This window comes from Trachypithecus francoisi, unplaced genomic scaffold, assembly GCF_009764315.1.
Source record: "Trachypithecus francoisi isolate TF-2019V2 unplaced genomic scaffold, Tfra_2.0 Lachesis_group13, whole genome shotgun sequence".
NCBI lineage: Eukaryota > Metazoa > Chordata > Mammalia > Primates > Cercopithecidae > Trachypithecus > Trachypithecus francoisi.
This window is the reverse complement of record NW_022681458.1, coordinates 3,842,660-3,862,349: the sequence shown is the minus strand read 5'-3', so window position 1 is coordinate 3,862,349 and position 19,690 is coordinate 3,842,660. Positions and strand designations below refer to the sequence as shown.

At 60.1% G+C, this 19,690-nt stretch overlaps 2 protein-coding genes across 3 annotated transcripts; one reads left to right on the top strand and one right to left on the bottom strand.

Annotated features, from left to right (window-relative positions):
* Positions 1 to 729: 729 nt before the first annotated feature.
* LOC117095221 lies at positions 730 to 3,978 on the bottom strand. The gene is made up of 3 exons (XM_033231972.1): positions 3,767 to 3,978; positions 2,423 to 2,603; positions 730 to 1,151 (listed from the first exon to the last, which is right to left on the bottom strand). Exons 1-3 carry the CDS (start codon positions 3,836 to 3,838, stop codon positions 730 to 732), a joined length of 675 nt encoding a protein of 224 aa, XP_033087863.1. The 5' UTR covers positions 3,839 to 3,978.
* A 339-nt stretch (positions 3,979 to 4,317) lies between these two features.
* Positions 4,318 to 18,362, top strand: KLHL30 (kelch like family member 30). Of its 2 annotated transcripts, XM_033229686.1 has the most exons (8): positions 4,318 to 4,401; positions 6,331 to 7,175; positions 8,428 to 8,560; positions 10,497 to 10,583; positions 11,261 to 11,416; positions 13,383 to 13,571; positions 14,611 to 14,756; positions 16,274 to 18,362. In XM_033229686.1, exons 2-8 carry the CDS (start codon positions 6,402 to 6,404, stop codon positions 16,523 to 16,525), a joined length of 1,737 nt encoding a protein of 578 aa, XP_033085577.1. In that variant the 5' UTR covers positions 4,318 to 4,401; positions 6,331 to 6,401; the 3' UTR covers positions 16,526 to 18,362. The 2 variants fall into 2 exon arrangements, with proteins under 2 accessions (XP_033085577.1, XP_033085578.1); XM_033229687.1 differs by lacking the exon at positions 13,383 to 13,571 and having other exon boundaries at positions 16,274 to 17,804.
* Positions 18,363 to 19,690: the final 1,328 nt, after the last annotated feature.

Here is a 19,690-nt window from a genome sequence, read left to right as displayed (position 1 = left end):
ACCCCAGCTTCTCCCTCATGGCTGGGTCAGTGCAGGAACCCCAGCTTCTCCCTCATGGCTGGGTCAGTGCAGGAACCCCAGCTTCTCCCTCACAGCTGGGTCAGTGTGCAGAGGGCGGGCTCCCTGCATGTCGGTGCACAGATTTAATGCAAAGCCTAACTCATTTAAAAATGTAACATCGGCCGGGCACAGTGGCTCACGCCTGTCATCCCAGCACTTTGGGAGGCCAAGGCAGTTGGATCACGAGGTCAAGAGATCGAGACCATCCTGGCCAACATGGTGAAACCCCGCCTCTACTAAAAATACGAAAATTAGCTGGCTGTGGGGGTGGGTGCCTGTAATCCCAGCTACTCGGGAGGCAGGAGAATTGTTTGAACCCAGGAGGCAGAGGTTGCCGTGATCGGAGATCGCACCACTGCACTCCAGCCTAGTGAGAGAGCAAGACTCCATCTGAAAAAAAAAAAAATTAATGCCTCTGAGTTAATGCCTCTGAAGGCCATTTAAAAGAAGAAATGAACGAAGCCTGCCATGGGGGCCAGCCTGCACAAAGGCCCCCAGCAACCCCTGCCTCCGGGTGGTCACAGCATGCAGCCCCGTTCCACCCAGGGTACCCCAGAATAGGATGAAGCTGCAGACATCACTTCTGAGTGGGCTGTGAAAGGCGTCACGGCTCCATCTCTGCTGCTCGCCTTATTTCGGGGAAGCAGCCGCCTCACGTTGGGAGCAGCTCTACAGAGGGACCTGTAGGGGGAATGGGTTCTCCAGCTCACAGCCCGCAGACCCTCCCGCCCCAGGCCAGCCTTCCGATGACTGCAGCTGGACTGAGCACGTCGTGGGACCCTCCTGAGACATCCTGAGGTGCAGCCACCCCATGCACGCGCTCCCGAGGAGAAACGGAGAGACGACGCATGCGTGCCGTTCCAGGACGCTGGCTTCCGGGGCAGTTGATGATGCAGTGTGTGTGAGATCACTAATGTGGCAGAGCAGCAGGGCCTTCCATCGCAGATACAAGACGTCCTCATTACAGCGCAATATGCCGTCAAACAAGGTGGTTTTGACCCAAGAATCAACAAATCCCAACAGCGAACGTACAGAAAGCGGTGCCGCAGCCAGTCCGCAGGGAAGGAGCGGCCGTCTGACGGGTGAGAGTGCTGGTGACAGGGAAACAAGGACAGCCTGATGGAACCCAGGCCCCAAATCACCCCAGATGGAGTGAGAGGTGCTGTAAGGCCCCCGAGAGGTGGGCAGACTGACATGCAGACCCAGCCTGGGACGTCCTCACAGCTGGAAGGCCCCCGGCCTAGCAGAGGGGAGCTCACTCACACGATTTCTTTTTTTTTTTTTTTGAGATGGAGTCTTGCTCTATCACCCAGGCTGGAGTGCCGTGGTGCGACCTTGGCTCACCGCAACCTCCGCCTCCCAGGTTCAAGTGATTCTCCTGCCTCAGCCTCCGGAGTAGCTGGGATGACAGGTATGCACCACCACGCCCAGCTAATTTTTTTTGTATTTTTAGTAGGGACGCGGTTTCACCATGTTGGCCAGGATGGTCTCGAATTCCCGACCTCAAGGGATCTGCCTGCCTTGGCCTCCCAGAGTGCTGGGATTACAGGCGTGAGCCACTGCACCTGGCCTCACACATTTTAACTTGGTGATTTCACACTCAGAGTCTATCTGAGGGAATAGTCACACAGGTGACGCCACCTTCGTTGTAATAGTCCCAAATGGAAAACAGCCTGAACGTCCACGAACAGGAGGAGGTTACCACTCCCAGCTTCACAAAGTGCGATGTCATCCTATTGAGATGAAATTGAAAATCTTTTTTGTTTTTGAGACAGAGTCTTGCTGTGTCGCCCAGGCTGGAGTGCAGTGGCACGATCTCTGCTCACTGCAACCTCTGCCTCCCAGGTTCAAGCAATTTTCCTGCCTCAGTCTCCCGAGTAGCTGGGACTATAGGTGTGCACTGCCACTCCTGGCTAATTTTTGTATTTTTAGTAGAGATGGGGTTTCACTCTGCTGACCAGGCTGGTCTAGAATTCCTGACCTCAGGTAATCCACCTGCCTCAGCCTCCCAAAGTGCTAGGATTATAGGCGTGAGCCACTGCACCTGGCAAAAACGGAAAATCTTCCAGTGCTGATCACATCAGAAACGCCCACAATCTAACAAGGTGTGAGGAAAGGGTGCTGACCCACACGCGCCGGCAGGCTCATTTTCACAATAGGAAAGAGCTGGAAGCATGTTAATGGCAAATGATCTTTTACTGGTGACATTTTCTGCTTTTTATTTTTCTGTTTTCCGAAAGGAACTTGTGTTATTTTTATCCTCATAAAAAGAAAGAAGTGTATTTTTAAAAACTGCACCACTCAGTAGCAATCTGTTGATGAGGATATTTTGCGCCCCCGGTGTTGAGTTTCACAAACTGACCTGTCATCTGAGGTGCTGGGACTCCGAGCCCCACGACGGCTGCTGTGAGGCCTCCACACTTGGCAAGCAGTGCTGTTCCCCGAGCAGAGCCAGCTCCCCGTGACAGCAGCCTGTCATCAGAATCCCCTGTCCTCATTTCCTCCAGCCTGAGCTGGGACCGCATTAATCCTGCATGTTCCGCCTGCAAACAGCGGGGACAGTGGGGAAACCCAGCACTCCAGCGCCCACCCCATAATGGTCCTGGGCACAGCGAGAGTTGGGGTCTTCCATAAGCGTCCCCTACCCAACGTGAAGCTGATGTCCAAGGCCAGGGGGAAAATCCCGGGACAGTGTGGGACAGGAGCAGGGGAAAGAGCAGGGCCGGGGGCCAGGCTGGGCTATGGCTGAACTGGACCGGGCTATGGCTGGGCTATGGCTGGGCTATGACTGGGCTATGACTGGGCTATGGCTGGGCTGGACTGGGCGGGGCCAGGCTGGGCTATGGCTGAACTGGACCGGGCTATGGCTGGGCTATGGCTGGGCTATGGCTGGGCTATGACTGGGCTATGACTGGGCTATGGCTGGGCTGGACTGGGCTACGGCTGGGCTATGGCTGGGCTATGACTGGGCTATGGCTGGGCTATGACTGGGCTATGGTTGAGCTGGACTGGCCTATGGCTGGGCTGGACTGGGCTATGGCTGGGCTATGGCTGGGCTATGACTGGGCTATGGCTGGGCCAGGCTGGGCTGTAGAGGAAGCATGGACTCAGGGAACCCCTATGGAAGGTAACCCAGAGGGCACCTTGCAGACTTGGCAGTAATTTGTGGGTGAGCTTCCCCTCCATAGGCTGTGTGCGTCTCAGGAGCAGGAGTGGGGTTCTGTCTCCCTGGGAGCCACCTGGGCCTCTCTGGTCTGTAAGAGCATTAGGACAATCCCTAGTAGCATCAAGAGGCCACAGCCAGACCCGACACTCCCCAGCTCCTCTAGGTCGCAGCACACCTGGAAATGGTCATGCTGGTCAGGCCCACGTGGCCGATGGATAGAGGGCTGAGGGTGAGGGCTTCTCTCCCATGCACTTGAAGCTCCTCAGCCACAAAGCTCTGCTCTGGCCACTGGTGTGGGAAATGTCCAGTGGCCTCCTCGGTTCCCAACTCAACCCACCTGACCTTGGTCAGGGCCTGTGGTTCTGAGCCCAGTTCAGTCCCAGGCGTGAGGGCTTCTCCCTGCGACTACTGTGAACCAAGCGCTGGACAGGAAGCTGAGAGTCCACTGCTGTATTTTTAGATGACCCTGTTTCTTAGCCGCCCTGGGCAGCCCCGAGGCCAAGGCCATGGGGTAGCAGGACAAGGAGCCCCAGCTCCTACCTGCGCTAGCTGGGCGGGGCAGCTGAGGGTGGCGCCTCCCCTCTCTGGGCAAAGTTCTCTCACTGCCACCATGGACTCCCAGCTTGGAAAGCCTCTGCTAACCAACTGTGCTTATTCATGATAATCACGTTTTCGCATGTGACAACAGAACAGGAGGACACATAGGTGCCATTGACATCAACAGCGAGGGCAGCACCTGTCGGTGTCCCGGCCCTGGGCTGAGGCTCTCTCTGACCCCAGGCCCCCACCACGGGCTCCACTGTCCCCACCTTGTAGATGAGGAAACAGGTGGGGAAGCTGCACCCCTGCCCCCACCAGCCAGCCCCACCGCCACAGCTTTCACCTGTGCTTGCCCTGGAGCCCTTCCTGATGTCTGTCCTAGGCCGCAAGTCCCTGGAAGGCCTCGATGGGCTTTCTGAGCTGACAGTCACCGAGGAGCCGGCATCTCGCTCCTTCCCCCACCAGCCCAGCCCTCACCACCTGACCCTCCCGCCACCCTGCAGACAGAGGCTAAAAATACCCTCCCCACGGGGCCACCAGCCCCGCCCTGCCCCGCCCTGCAGGCCTCCGTGTCCCCTGGCTGCCGGCTAGGCAGGGTCTGTGTTCTCAGCTTTGAGGTCCAGGCTGAGTGAGAGGTAGGATCCAGGGGGCTCTGGGGCAGGGGACAGCAGAGAGGGCAGGGGGACCCAGCAGGGAGCAGCGGGGAGGGTGGGTTAGGCCCCGGAGGCCGGGATCACAGCCGAGTGCTTCAGAGACACCCCCTGGCCCCTGCCAGCGGCCAAGCCAGGCTCCTTAGGGTGGGGGCTCAGGAGACAGGTTTCCCTCAGTTCCAGCTGGAGAGAGGTGGGAGGGGGAGGCTGGGCCACCCCTCAGATGGCAGCCAGGGCCACTCAGCCACAGTCGCCAGCCTTGCTGGGCTCAGGCCGTTTGTTGTCCTGCCCACTCAGCTTCCTCACTCTGGGCCTGGGCAGGCACTGGGGTGAGGCTCTGAGACCCTCAGAAAGCCCCTGACCCATGCAGGGACTGCAGGGTGACAGGTGTCAGCAGGCACCCCTGAGGCCCCCAGGGAAAGTGGGGGCACTTATGCCTGCCGGCCCATCGCCCCAGCAGCAGCTGGCCCAAGGGAGCACAACAATGACGGGAATGCGAGGCCTGCAGGCGGTGGCCCAGGGACAGCCCCATCGCCTACTCAGGCCCCAGCTCATCTCCCAGCTGCCCAGGAAGGGCAGAACCGCCTTCATCCGGGCCAGGGCCTCCTGGGGAGGGGCCAGGCAGGATCCCCATGCCTGCAGTGTTGGGTGGGTACTTCGTGTACCCGCCAGGATGCTGGGGCGTGGGGCCGCCGGCCGCCTGAGCTGCCCTGTGCGCGAGCCCGGGTTGGTCCGCGAGGCCCTGTGGACTCCCAGGTGCTTCCCCGCTCTGGGGTCAAGAGGTGGCACCCGGGTCGGGAAGTCGGGGAGCCCTAGCTCCCACTGCCTGCACCTGTACCTGCACCGTGACTGCCCGGCCAGACTCTTGGCCTCCTGGTTCTCCAGCTGAGCTTTGTCATTTCCATGCCACTGGCGTTCCCACGCATTTTGTACCTGTGGACGCGCGGCCGCCTCTCTTGCCTGGGATGGCTCCGCGAGGCGCCCCCTAGCGGGCGCACGGCCTCTCCGCTGCGCAGCCTTTCGCCCTGGGGTGACCATCACCCAGGGCAATTGTGCACAGACTTGATCTCTCCTAGGGACGGTTGTCTTAGGGTGCAATACCAGAAGGACATAAACCACATGCATATAATTACATGAGCCTGTAAGCAGCCTTGCTGACTTCAACCATAGGAGAGTGGTGATGCAAAACCCTCCAGAACGCTGCCTTTGGCTGGCGGTTTCTGTTTAGCAACCTCCAGCGGGCCACGTGGAATGCAGGGTTCAGAGCCTGGGCCCCCAAGCCTAGCTCTGAGTTCAAATTCCAGCTTCACCACTTCCTAGATGTGTGATCTTGGGCAAGTGACTGAAACCTTCTGTGCCTCAGTCTCCCCAGCTGTAAAAGGAGCGATGATTACACCCACCCTCCAGGACTGTCGTGGGGCTGAGTGGTGAATGCACAGCTTCTCTGCATGCTTGGCACGTGGCCTGGTGCCTGGGAGCACCACGGGAGCAGGAGCTGCTGCAGCCCCCAAATGGCCTCCCCAGCAATGTGGGATCTGGGACAGAGGACGCCTCTGGGAGTTTGGGTGCCTCCGGGGCCCCTAGGGGGTGGGCTCAGTGTAGCCCAGGGTTGTGGACAAGACCTAGGACATGGGTTCTCTTGCCAGCCCTGTTCTGCCCTGAATGCCTGGCCATGGGTAGGTCTCCCACCCCTCTGAACCTCAATTTCCTCACTGCAAACAGGAATGACACCTACCCTACCTTACAGGGTTCTGGGAGTGGCTTGAGGCAGATGGCGAGGAAAGTGATTGGCACATGGTCGGTGCTCATCCTGTGTTTATCAAGGGATGGAAAGGGCTGATGGACAGACCGGATGCATCACTCAGGAGGATGAGACTATCCCCACTTGGCTGACCCTGCTCTCTTCTCTCCTAGGAGCTCGGGCGGCTCCAGGCACTTCTTCCCTTGAGTGGGTGGGCTGCTGAGGGTCCCGTGGGCACAGCATCATGGTACGGAACGTGGATGACCTGGATTTCCACCTGCCCTCGCATGCCCAGGACATGCTGGAGGGCCTGCAGCGGCTGCGCTCTCAGCCCAAGCTGGCCGATGTCACACTGCTGGTGGGCGGCCGGGAGCTGCCATGCCACCGTGGCCTCCTGGCACTCAGCAGCCCCTACTTCCATGCCATGTTTGCGGGTGACTTTGCCGAGAGCTTCTCTGCGCGCGTGGAGCTGCGGGACGTGGAGCCAGCTGTGGTGGGGCAACTGGTGGACTTCGTGTACACAGGCCGGCTGACCATCACCCAGGGCAATGTGGAGGCACTGACACGCACAGCTGCACGCCTGCACTTCCCCTCGGTGCAGAAAGTCTGCGGCCGCTACCTGCAGCAACAACTGGATGCTGCCAACTGCCTGGGCATCTGTGAGTTTGGGGAGCAGCAAGGGCTGCTGGGCGTGGCTGCCAAGGCCTGGGCCTTCCTGCGAGAGAACTTTGAGGCTGTGGCACGTGAGGACGAGTTCCTGCAGCTTCCTCGAGACCGGCTGGTCACTTGTCTGGCCAGTGACCTGCTGCAGGTGCAGCCAGAGCAAAGGCGACTTGAAGCCCTGCTGCGCTGGGTGCGCCATGACCCACAGGCCCGAGCCTCCCACCTGCCTGAGCTGCTCAGCCTAGTGCACCTGGACGCCGTGCCCAGGCCCTGTGTGCAACAACTGCTGGCCACAGAGCCCCTGATCCAGGAGTCAGAGGCATGCCGGGCAGCCCTGTCCCAGGGCCATGATGGGGTGAGTGAGCAGCTGGGAGGCCCCCATTCCTGGGAAGCAGGGAGGAGAGCCCCAGAAACCCCATCTGAATCAGGACAGAGTAAGCAGTGGACATTCCAAGGTGCACTCTGACCTTGCAATGCTCCTTTTTTTGGGCCAGTTCCCTATAAGGACATCACCATTCACCCCTCAAGTGCAGATCGTGCTTGTGTGCGTGTCACACCCTGGGTGCAAGGGGCAGGGGAATGTAGAAGTGGTAAGATCTGACCCTGTCCTGAAGGAGCCTGCAGCTCAGTGGGACAAGCCTGGAAACAGACGTCAGGCAGTGTGGAAGGGCCAAATATATGCCCAGGATGCATTCTGGGAGGGGCTGGCAGTCAGGGAGTGCTTTCTGGAGGAGGCAGCATGTGAGCTGGGCCTCAGAGGAGGGATAGGAGCTCACAGGGAGAAAAAGAGGGGAAAACCATCCAGGAAGGTGGTGCAGCTTATGCACAGGCAAGGAGGCACAGACAGGCCTGGCAGTCCGCCCGAGCTTTTCTGGGGTGCTACTTCCTGTTTGTGCTGGCAGTGGGCCTGGTGGGCACAGCAGGTCATGATGGAGTGACAGGTCTGGGAGTGGCTGCACGGTCAGCTGCCGGACACCCTGTTCAGGGGCCTTGCTCCAGGGCACTCCTTTAGAACCAAGTCCGAGGACAAAGAGTGGCTCAGGCTGATGGTCCTCAGGCCAAGGGTGGAGTGAGTAGTGGGCTAAACCCTCACCCCTGTCCCCACTGGATTCCAGCCAGTCACAGAGCACCTGGCCTCCTTCTGGAGCTGGCTTCAGAGCCTTGCCAGTAGGCAGTCACCTAGTATTCTAACTCCTGGCAGTGGGAGATCTGGGGGTTCCATATGGGGGCCAGGGCGGGCGGCTATTGGGGAGCCTGGGGTTCTGGGAGCCCTAGGCAGTGACTGCTTACCGGCCATTCCTAAGACAGCCAGCGTTTCCCACTGAGCCAGGACACCCTGCTGGAGGCCACCCAGGGAGCGGGGGTGGGGAGAAGCTTATGCATGGCGCTGCATACCTGCTGTGTGGCTGGTTCTGAAGGTGGTACAGGAATGCCCCTGAAAGGCACGTGGTGCAAGGAGGGAGCAGCTTGTGCACTCGGGCACACACCATCTCCAGCAACACGCATGCACACATGCACACATATGCTGAGGCCTGCCCAGGGCATACGGGGGCTCAGAGCATGGGGAGACTTTGCTGTTGCCCTGACCCTGGCCTCCCACCCCACAGGCACCACTCGCCCTCCGGCAGCAGCTGGAGGAGGTCCTGGTGGTGGTGGGCGGGCGGGCGCTGGAGGAGGATGAGGCAGGTGAGGAGCCCACTCCCCGCCTTGGGAACTTTGCCTTCTACAACAGCAAGGCCAGTAAGTACCCCTCCCACGCCTGGGCCCACCTGCTGTCCCTCGGTCTGGCGAGAGCCGCTGTGTCCACCTTGCAGGTGGAGTGAATGAGGCTCGCAGAGGACCAGGAGCTGTGTGAGGCCACTGTGAGGGGCATGCCTGGGTGGGCCTCACCTGGGGGCTGCAGAGGAGCCAGTGGCACCCCAGTGAGGAGGTAAGCTGGGGGGCACTGCTGTTCCCTTTCCCTGAAACCAGAGCCCAGGACTCTGGTCCCTTTTAGGCCCTGGGGCCGGTGTACAGGGCTCCACGGCCCAGACTGCACTCTGTGGAGTGGGTGGCCTGACCGCTGCCTCCTCCCCATGCCCCCGCTCAGTGCACCTGCCGGGGGACTCGAGACCCCAAGGGGAGAGCGGGGTGGGGAGTAAAGGGGTGCAGGCAGCTGGAGGAGTGAGAGCTCAGCTTCTGGGTCAGCCCAAATGGGGTTGTAATCCCAGCCCTCAAACAGGTGACCTCGCCTCTCTGAGCCTCAGCTTTCTCATCTGTGAAATGGGCTCCTGCTGTTTCCTTACTCAGTTGTAGGGAGCCCTGAAGTGGGCACTGAGGCCAGGTCCGCCATTTGGCGGGAAAGGAGGCATGAGGGCCCCGCAGCGGCTCTGGAGGCCCCTGCACTGGCCCCGGGAGGTGCTCTGGAAAGGGCTGATGCAGGCTGGCTAGTATCATGGGGCCACCAGGCAGGTCGCCAATCATCTCCCTGGTGTCAGAGGCTGGCAGACTCCAGGAAGCCCGAGGCCAGCTGTTCGGGTCAGGGGCTGATGAGAGGGGTCTGGGGCTGGCGTCAGGAGGGAGCAGCTGTCTCAGACCCAGCCAGGAGGTGGGGCGCTGGCAGGAAGGGCCTGTTGATGGCTGGGCAACCCCTTCCCTGGGGCGACAGAGCCATGAGTCACCGGGACACGGTCCCTGCCCACAGTGCCAGGCTCGGCTCCCAGGGAGGCCTGGAATTCCACATCTCCCAAAAATGGTCATAAACAGTAAATAGAGTCTTCCCAGGGGACATCCCGAAGGCCTGGGGCTCTTCCACAAACACCCAAAATATGTCCATTTATAGGACTTTACCATTTCCACATTTATTGTCTTGTCTTGATTTTCCAAAGCATTTTTGCATCTTTTGCCTCAGTTTACCTCTTGTAGCTCTGAGAGGCAGGCCTGACTTGGGCACATCGTTCTGCCCCACCCCATGACCCGAGCAGCAATCATCCTAACAGCCACCATCAGTGAGCAGTCCCATGAGGGTCCCCATAGCTCCTGGGAGGCAGGGGTCAGCCCCACTCTACAGCAAGGAAACTGAGGCTGGGCTTTGCCCAAGGACACACAGCTGGGGCACGACAGCTGGAATTTGGACCCGCTCTGCCTGCTGCAAGGCCTGTGCCTGATCCCCTGTATGTGCCTGGCTGCCTGGAGGGCAGGGAGGGTGCAAGGAAGGAAGGAAGGAAGGAAGGGAGGGAGGGAGGGAGGGAGGGAGGGAAGGAGGAAGGAAGGAAGGCAGGCATGCTGTTGGTGTTATCACACACTAGTGACACCCACAGATCAGGCCACGTAACCCACACCGCATCTAACTGACAGGCCAGCCCCAGGGCTGAATGGTCCATTTGGGGTCAGTGGGGTCAACTGCAGGGTCAAGGTAAGACCCCGGCCTCCAAAGCCTTCCTGCTTCTCCAGGGACCTATCCTGTGTCCACTCTGAGTGCCAGGCTCTGCGGAGGGGGTGGGGGGGGACACATTAAGCCAGAGCACCCAGGACCCCCTGGGCCCCTGCACCAGTGTCCCCCTGCCCTTCCCTTTCCCCACCAGTGAGGGGTGCATTTCTGCACCTGGTGCACAGAAAGGCACCTGGGAAGGGGTAGTGGGGACCGCCCCAGCAGGGAGCCTGGCAGCCTGACCCTCTGCCTCTTTCCTTCTGCCAGAGAGGTGGATGGCGCTTCCAGACTTCCCCGACTACCACAAGTGGGGTTTCTCCCTGGCGGCCCTGAACAACAACATCTATGTCACAGGTAGGCAGCTCAGGGACCCTTCCAGGGATGCCCTGCCGGCCAAGCACCGGGCTCAGTGCAACTCCCCACACTGAGTGGGGTCTCTGATGGTTAGTCAAGGCTTGTCGAGGCCTTTCCATGCATGTGAAAACAAGGACATTTAAAATCCGTGGTCACTCATGGGAGCTGGGAGCTGCTTCTGTACACAGGCTAGCGTGGGCCCCCCCACTGCATCGCACAGCTCCTTCAGGGGAAGCTCCAGACCTCCCCGCTGAGTGCCACGCTGGCATGGCTGCTGTGGACGCCACGAGGTTCCAGGTGGCCTCCTTCAGCGAGAAGCCCCAGGCCTGGGTGGTTGACCAGATGTCCATCTTGGTCCCCAGAAGGAGTCATGTGATGCAGGGGTCACTTTGTTCTTTCCTATCTTAGAAATTCGGGTTCCTTGTAAGATTTGGGAGAGGACAAGCTTCCGCTGATGGGGGCTTGAAAGCACTGATCTTGTCATCCCTGTTCATGGGGGATGGAGGGGCCTGTGCAGTCACATAGCTCGACTGCGCTACGCTGGTCCCACCCCTGGCTCACCATGCTGGAGATCATGGCCTGGCATGGGAGGAGGCCCCTGGACATTGGTACCCAGACCCCACTGGCCTGGAGCCCCAGGCTGGTGGTACCCATGTAGACAGAACTTCTCCCGGCAGGTGGCTCTCGGGGCACCAAGACAGACACCTGGTCAACTACCCAGGTCTGGTGCTTCCCACTGAAGGAGGCCGCCTGGAAGCCCGTGGCGCCCATGCTGAAGGCCCGCACCAACCATGCCAGCGCAGCACTCAATGGGGAGATCTACGCCATCGGCGGTGAGGCCTTCCTCTCCACTCCTCCCTGGGGCCTGGTTCTAGCCTCTCTTCCCTGCAGCAATAGGAACAGAGAGCCCCATGCTGGCCTCGGAGACCACAGAGATGCCGCTCCCACTGCCACCCTCAGGGCTCGCTGTCTGGTGGGGCGGGCAAGCCACAGGCCAGGGCTCCTGACCAGGTGGGCCATCGAGACCCACCGCCCGGGTGTCCTCCCTGGCCAGCTCCCAGTGCCTCTGCTATGCTGGGACAGAGACAGCAAGATGGTGACTCAGGCCCCAGGAGGGGTTCCTGCAGGAGGGGCCAGTGGGGACAGCCACACCCACCCGCCAGCACCTGCAGCTACAGCAAGGAGTCACCCAGGAGCCTTCACTGATTAAAGGAACATGGAAAAACAAGATGTGGCCAGGTGCAGTGGCTCCTCCTGTAATCTCAGCGCTTGGCGGGGCCAAGGCAGGAGGACTGCTTGGAGGAGGACAGGGTGTCTCTATGTTACCCAGGAGTTTGAGACAAGCCTGGGCAACATAGACAGACCCTGTCTCCCTTTTTAAAATTATTTATTTATTTATTTATTTATTTATTTATTTATTTATTTATGAGACAGTCTTGCTCTGTCACCCAGGCTGGAATGCAGTGGAGTGATCTCAGCTCTCTGCAACCTCCATCTTCCCACCTCAGCCTCCTGAGTAGGTGGGACCACAGGCGCCTGCCATCATGCCCAGCTAATTTTTGTATTTTCTGTAGCGACGGGGTTTCACTATATTGACCAGGCTGGTCTCAGACTCCTGGGCTCAAGTGGTCTACCCACCTCAGCCTCCCAAAGTGCTGGAATTACAAGAGGGAGCCACTGCCCCCAGCCCATAAAAATAAAAATAAAAATAAAATAGCCAGGCCGGGTGCAGTGGCTCACGCCTGTAATCCCAGCACTTTGGGAGGCTGAGGCAGGTGGATCACAAGGTCAGGAGTTCGAGACCAGCCTGGCCAACATGGTGAAACCCTGTCTCTACTAAAAATACAAAAATTAGCTGGACATGTAATCCCAGCTACTTGGGAGGCTGAGGCAGGAGAATTGTTTGAATTTGGGAGGCAGAGGTTGCAGTGAGCTGAGATCAAGCCATTACACTCCAGCCTGGGTGACAGGGGAGACTACATCTCAAAAAAAAAAAAAAAAAAAGGCAATCATGGTGTTACGTGCCGGCCAAGGTAGAAGGATGGCTGAGTCTGAGAGGTCGAGGCTGCAATGAGCCATTATCGCACCACTGTACTTCAGCCTCAGTGACAGGGCAAGACCCTGTCTCAAATAAAAGAAAAAGAAAGAAAAACAAAACACATGTGGCCCAAAAGCTCTGTAGGTAATGAACTGGTCTTGAGGCCACTTCTAATGCCCCACCTGTCCCAGCTGTCCCCTTTCTCTCAGTGGCTACCGTGTCCCCAACCAGACAGCAGAAAGCACCCAGGGCTCCCGAGCCCAGGGCTTGTGAGGTCCCCAGGTGCTCACAGAGGCCCAGGCCAAGGCCTGCTCTCCCCAGGAGGCGTCCCCATCACTGTCACACCCAGACTATATCTGGGACTGGAAGGGAGCTGCCTACAGCTCCAGGGTCTCAACCTGCCCTCCCAGGGCTGGCGTCCTCCATTCCAGTTCAGAGCACTCTGGGAAATGACTCCCGGCACATGAGGGGCCTGGGGGCGGGCAGCCTCCTGACTGCTCCCTGCCACCTCGTTCCCGAACATCAGCCTCAGAGTGGGGCATTTCTAGGCGCGAGTGTCCATCCCCTACACCACTTCCTGGCGGGGTGGCCTTGGGAGGTGCCGGCGCCTCTCAGAGCCTCAGCTTCCCTATCTGTGAAATGGGGAACCCACCCCGGCTTCCCACCACGGTGGTCCCTGCTGCCTTACAAAGCCCCAGCCCCTGAGTTTCCAGGCCTCCCCTCTCCTCCCCAGCCCTGACCTGCCTGTCCTCACCCTGCAGGCACCACCCTGGACGTGGTGGAGGTGGAGAGCTATGACCCCTACACGGACAGCTGGACGCCCATCAGCCCAGCCCTCAAATACGTTAGCAACTTCTCAGCCGCCGGCTGCCGGGGCCGGCTTTACCTGGTGGGCTCCAGCGCCTGCAAGTACAATGCCCTGGCCCTGCAGTGCTACAACCCTGTCACAGGTGGGCGGGGCTCAGGGACCGAGGACAGAGGACCACAGGCCCCTCTGACAGGCGACAGTCCACTGGCAGTGATGGCGAGGATGGGGGCTCCTGAGGATAGACGGGGTCCGGGGTGGAGAGAGCTGGTGGCCTCAGCCTCTCACAAAGAGGAGGCGACGCAGAGGAAGGCAGGGGCCCAAGGGGTCGGGGACCCACTGCGTCACCTCCGCAGAGTCCCAGCGCAGAGGCGAGCTGCACATCTGTCCTGCTCAGGCCTTAGGGCAGCAGTGGGCTGGGGCTGGGGCTGGGGCTGGGGCTGGGGCTGGGGCTGGGGGTAGGGTGCCAGTGACCTGAGCCCAGCACCTGGTAGCTGCCTGACTGTTCTACCCAAAAGGGCCTCATGGACCAGGAGTAGTGACCTCCAACCTCCGAGGCCCTGAGGCCCATCTTGGGTTCTGGACTCTGTGCCAGAGTTGGAGGCCCAGCTCAGCCTCCCTGAACTCTGAGCCGTCCACCCCTGACCCTGGTCTCCGGTCCTGTTTCACCCTCTGGACAGTGTAGATGGTGGCAGACCCTGTTTTGCAGTGTGAGTGTGGGGACAATGTAGATGGTGGCCGGCCGCATTCTGAGGCGTGGATGTGAGGACCCTCAAGAGACTGGCTGGGCCCAGGGTCCATGCAAGGCCCACCTGGGTACCAGACCTGGGGTTGGGGGCTGGGCAGGGAGGGGCCCCAGCCAGTCAGGTGGAGTGGGTGGGGTGGCAGCCAGGCCAAAGCACCCCCAACAGGGAGAGACCTGAGGGATCCCTGCACCCTTCACAGGCCCCTCACCTATGCTGCAGCCTTGTGAGGGGTCACTGTCCCCAGGGAGAAGATCAAGGCTGGGTGAGAGGCAGGTGTGGGTCCCTCTCAGCTGCACCACGGGAACCTACTCCCATTTCACAGACGAGTTCACTGAGGTTCAGAGAGGCACTGAGTCGGGGTCCCTCAGAGTGGGGGAGAGCGCCAGTGCCCGCACTGGCAACCCTGCTGATGGTGGCCGGTGCCTGTGCTCCCCACAGATGTGTGGAGTGTGATCGCCTCACCCTTCCTGCCCAAGTACCTGTCCTCGCCGCGCTGCGCCGCACTGCACGGGGAGCTCTACCTCATCGGAGACAACACCAAGAAGGTCTACGTGTACGACCCCGGGGCCAACCTGTGGCAGAAGGTGGGCCACGCCCCCCCCACGTGTGAGGCCCTGCCTGGGACTCCTGACGTCAGAGAGCCAGCCTGGGAAGCGAGGGATGGGGGGCCATAGCGGGCCCCCTGCGAAGGGGACAGCACAGGCTGGAGTGCCCACAGAGGGCCCGCAAGGAACGGGGTGGCGCAGGTTGAGATTCCCCCCAGGCTACAAGGCGACAACAGTGCCCTGGCCCGAGGCCCCTTGAGGCTAGGGGAGACAGTGACGGTGGGAGAACGTGGTTTGGGTTGCCGGCCACGGGTGCTGTCTCCCTGCACACCCAGCTTCCTACACAGGAGTGGTCTGTCCTCCTTCTCAGGGAGAAAAACCAGGTTCAGATTGGAGGGTGCTATAGGGACCAGGAGGGAGGGCATCCTCTGCCTCAGGGTGGCCAAGTCAGGGAGGGGGTTCCTGAGCTGCGGGGAGGTGAGAGCCGCCAGCCCTGGGGCCTTTCTATTGTCCTCAGCACCATCCCACCATGGCCCACTCTTTGACCATCAGTCCCTGAGGAAGGGGCGGGAGGTGGACCTCTGGGCGGCCTCCCTGGTGGAGGGGACAGTGCCCAGGAGGTTGGGGGTGGGTCTTGGCACCAAGCCAGATGCCCTGGGCCTGCCCACCTGCCCCAAGACTCCCAGTCCCTGCAGTCTGAGAAGGTGGCACTCTTTCCTGCAGCCACCCTGCAGGCTCTTGGTGTGGTGACAACAGGACTTCTGCAATCCTGCTGCCCACAGCTGTCCCCTGGCGTCACTGCTCAGCTGACCCAGGGCCCCCATTACAGTGGTGAGACAGGTGCAGGGTGGGCTCTGCCAGGCCAGCGTGTCAGCCTGGGCCCTCTCAGCTGGGCCACAGCCAGGCCTTCCTCCAGCCCAGGCCATTGTCCCAGCCTCAGGTCCCAGCACAGCAGGACTCTGCCTTACCCTCTCCGGGCCTGGGGCCTCATCTCTTCCCTGTCTTCATCTGGAGGCCACAGACCGGCCTCCTGCTTCCCACCCGCCCAGGTTCTTCCTGAAGCCACACCTCTCTCCAGCCTCTGGAAAGTCACTGGCCCTCACCCCACAGTCCCTCCCGGGGACACTCCCAAGGCCATAGACTGAGCAGGGGTGCAGGGGTGAGGCAAGGGGGCCCACGGTGGGCTAGGCTCTTCCTGGGTGTCTGCCAGGGCTGAGCCACACCCGTCTCCTGTGAGACAGTGAAGCCTCGGTGAGGCCTCGAGGGAGGCAGCTTTGGGCTCGGGCCTCAGGGCCCCCTCTGACTGCAGGGGGTGGAATTGTCATCCTGAGGCCTGAGGGTCAGAGAGGCAAAGGGGCCTCCCCACCAGAAGAAGAGTCTGAGGAGGCTGGAGCAGCTGGGGTGGGCTGCCCAGGGACCCTGTGCTCGTGCCATGGAGGGGATCTGGGCCAGGTGGCTGGCTGGCCTCTCTGCCACTCCCCCAACCCTGCTGAGGGCACCCTCAGCACTGCTCTCTGGCTCCCGCCATGGGACATTAACCCGCTGACCGTGTACAGGTGCAGTCCCAGCACAGCCTGCATGAGAACGGCGCGCTAGTGCCACTGGGCGATGCGCTGTACGTGACGGGCGGCCGCTGGCAGGGCATGGAAGGTGACTACCACGTGGAGATGGAGGCCTACGACACAGTTCAGGACACCTGGACCCGCCACGGCGCCCTGCCCCGGCTCTGGCTCTACCACGGGGCCTCCGCCGTCTTCCTGGATGTCTCCAAGTGGACCCAGCCCTTTACCTCCACCCAGGAGCACTAAGCCAGGGCTGGGCTCCCCAGAAAGGGCCCCCCAGCAGCCCCTCATCACCCTGTGGAACGGCCCCCTTTCAGTTTCGCTTATTTCTTCACTTGGAGCTACCATTCCTTCCCGGCTTGGGCCGGGCTTGGGCCACCAGGGGTGATCAGACAGCATGGCTCGGAGGACACAGCCTTGGTTTCTGCGGCCACCACACTAAAGTCTGAGCTGAGCAGTGACGAGGGCCTGAGTGCCGGACACCAGCATAACAGGGTCAGGAAGCTCTGCTGTCCCTGGGGTTACCGAGACCCCAGAGAGAGGAGCCGGGGGCTGGGCCAGCATTCCCAGAGCTTGTGAGCTCCACTCCTGCCCTGCAGGGCCTTTTGGAGCAGTTGCGTGAATGTGGGGTGAACACGGAGTGTCCCAGAAAGCGGAGGCAGCTGGGGAAGGCAGGCCCCAGAGATGGGGTCAGCACCAGGTCCTCGTGGGCCTGCTTCTGCCTAGCTCACAGCAGTGTAACCGTGGCAGGCCACCTCCCCTCTCTGGGCTTCAAGCTCCGCGTCCACCACACACGGGCCTGACTGTGTGGGCTTTGGGTCCCCACTCAGCCTTTGCATGTCGGTGCTGTGTTTCTGCTTCTGTGGACAAAGGAGGCCCCCAACCATCTCTTGCACCCAGCGGGCAGCACCCACAGAGAAACCAGGAAGGAGGGAGACAGGGCGTCGAGCAGGAAAGACCGCTCTCAGAACTGATTGCTGCGTCTCTTTGTGTCAGAACAAAGGCTCTGCATCAGAATGGAATTTCCCACCAGGGGATGATTCTTGGGTGCACTGGTGGCAGCCTCCTGAGGGCGAGGGGTAGCATCTGATGGGCCCCTGGCAGCACGCAGCCTGACTCCGGCTGGCTCAGGCTCTCAGTGGCTTCTCCCTCATCCTGAATGAGGCACCCACCTTTGGAGCTAAGGAGACAATGAAGGACGCTCCCTGGGTGCCCAGTGGCATGTCCTTACTGTCACAGGCTCCGCCCTGGGATATGGGGCTAGAAGTCAGGAGTGAGGCCTGGCCAGGCACAGGCCCTGGTGGTGCCCCGCAGAGGCCTTGGGCAGCTCCCGTCTCCCACCAGATCCAGGCTTCCTCTCCAGGAGCAGCCCATGGATTCCTCCCTGAAGAGCCGCTGCCCCTGGGGACCAGAGGGGCCTCTGACATCCTTGGGTTCTGAGGACAGGAACCCCTGGGTCTCTTGAGCTTCCATAGGTAGGGATCTGCTTTGCTCCCAGACCTGCCTCTCACAGCATTTTTTTTTTTTTTTTGCGCCTCTTGTCACCCAGACTGGAGTGCAATGGTGCGATCCTAGCTCACTGCAACCTCCACTTCCTGGGTTCAAGCGATTCTCCTGCCTCAGCATCTCTAGTAGCTGGGATTACAGGCACCCATCACCACGCCTGGCTAAATTTTGCATTTTTAGTAGAAACAGGGTTTCACCATGTTGACTGGGCTGGTCTTGAACTCCTGACCTCAGGTGATCCACCCGCCTCAGCCTCCAAAAGTGCTGGGATTACAAGGTGTGGGAGAAGTGAGTTGACCCTGGAGGGCCAGAGAGAGTGGGGCCACTGGGTGCTTCCAAAGGAACAAGAGCCCAGAGCTGAGGAGACCTTCAGTGGCAGGTAGATTGGATGAAGCACAGGTGAGGGTTTCTGGGGCCCTGGGCTCTGTTTCCACGTGGAAATCTGCAATGTTTTCTAGATAGTGATGGAAGGAGGTCAGCCAAAGGGCTGTTTAAAAACAAAGCCTCCATGTAAACCATTTCTGCAGGAATATTTTAAAATAAATAAAAATACAACTGAAGACATGAAATGTCAAAATAGGCTAACTTTGATCACAAAGTAGCCAAAAGGGCGGCATGCCAGAGCACGACCTGTTCTCCACCGCTGCATGCCCTGCAGGAATATGGGCGGTCCATGGGTGGAGGGCGTGGGCCTCTCCAGGTCCTGGCTCCCAGCTTTGAGGTGCCAAAGTACACCTCGCCCGATCAGCTGGGCTCCTGATTCAGGGGGCCATCGCACCCTTCATGGCACCAGGAGGAAAGGGGCGCCTGCTGGGTATTGAGGTGAGAGCCTAAGGTGAGTTTCATGACGGCCTCTCCCCATGCTGTGGGCAGGGTGAAGGGAGCCCAGAGGCTGGAGAGGCGTCCCAGGACAGCAGCACTGGGGAGCGCAACCCCCTCTGTCTTGGGGGAAGAGAAAGGGCAGACCAGACTCCAGGGAGCTGCTGAGAGAGGGCCTTGGTGGGGGAATGCAGCCACCACCCCTGTTGCCCAGCTGGGAGGAGGTGGCAGAGTCCATCCCTCTCTCTCCGGCCTGCCCCCTGTCTCCCACTAGCGCCTCCTACAGGTCAAACCCAACCAGAACCCAGAAGGAAGAGAGGCCATTGACAGGCTGTAGTGGCCAACTGGGGACAGAGAACAGGTGGAGAAGGTGGCCAGGGCACCAGGATGGCGGCCAGAATGTCTGGCACACGTCACCCACTTGAGAGCTTTGCAGGAAGGGACATTAATGCACTCACCAAACGACAGTCATAGGGCAGCCAAGGCACCCCCTTCCACCATCAAAATCCCAGGACAGCAAGGACTCATTAGAAGGCTTGAGGCTAATATGGGCTTCTAGAAAGGAAAGTGCGTAGCCTTGGAACATGTGCAAAAGCCCACAGGGGTGTGCGAGTGAAACCCACCTCCCCAGCCCCACGTGCTCATGTCCTCCAGGTAGGTGTGTGTTATCTTTCCCACAGAAGATGCTGGGTAAACTAAGGCCCCTCAGCCTTCAGTGGGCACACAGGGCCCTGAGCCAGGCCCAGCACCGCCAACTCTATCTCAGCTCCCTCAGGTCCCCAGGTAAGCCAGGGCCTAGGCATGCTTCCAGCCACTTCCAGTGGACTTGAGTTTCCCAACACCTGCCAGACAGGCCCCTTTTATTATCCAGCATCTTCTCTATTCAGGCAGGGACAGTGGTTCCTGGAATCAGGCCATTGACACCCTCAGGTGACTGTAATTAAATGGACTGGTCACCTGACAGTTTTCCGTAGTCAGGTAGACCATGACATAGCTTGGAGATCTGTCCCCTCCAAATCTCATGTAGAGTCTGATCGCTAGTGTTGGAGCTGGGCCTGGTGGGAGGTGTTTAGATCACGGGGCAGA

Bases quoted from the DNA above. Each gene is read 5' to 3' on its own strand.
- LOC117095221 (XM_033231972.1), bottom strand. From the start codon at position 3,838: ATGGTGGCAGTGAGAGAACTTTGCCCAGAGAGGGGAGGCGCCACCCTC. The intron at 2,604-3,766 runs GTAGGAGCTGGG...CGCTGTTTGCAG, and splicing joins GCCCCGCCCAGCTAGCGCAG to GCGGAACATGCAGGATTAAT. The intron at 1,152-2,422 runs GTCAGTTTGTGA...CCCTGTCACCAG, and splicing joins CCCAGCACCTCAGATGACAG to CACTCTCACCCGTCAGACGG.
- KLHL30 (XM_033229686.1), top strand. From the start codon at position 6,402: ATGGTACGGAACGTGGATGACCTGGATTTCCACCTGCCCTCGCATGCC. The intron at 13,572-14,610 runs GTGGGCGGGGCT...TGCTCCCCACAG, and splicing joins GTGCTACAACCCTGTCACAG to ATGTGTGGAGTGTGATCGCC. The intron at 14,757-16,273 runs GTGGGCCACGCC...GACCGTGTACAG, and splicing joins GGGCCAACCTGTGGCAGAAG to GTGCAGTCCCAGCACAGCCT.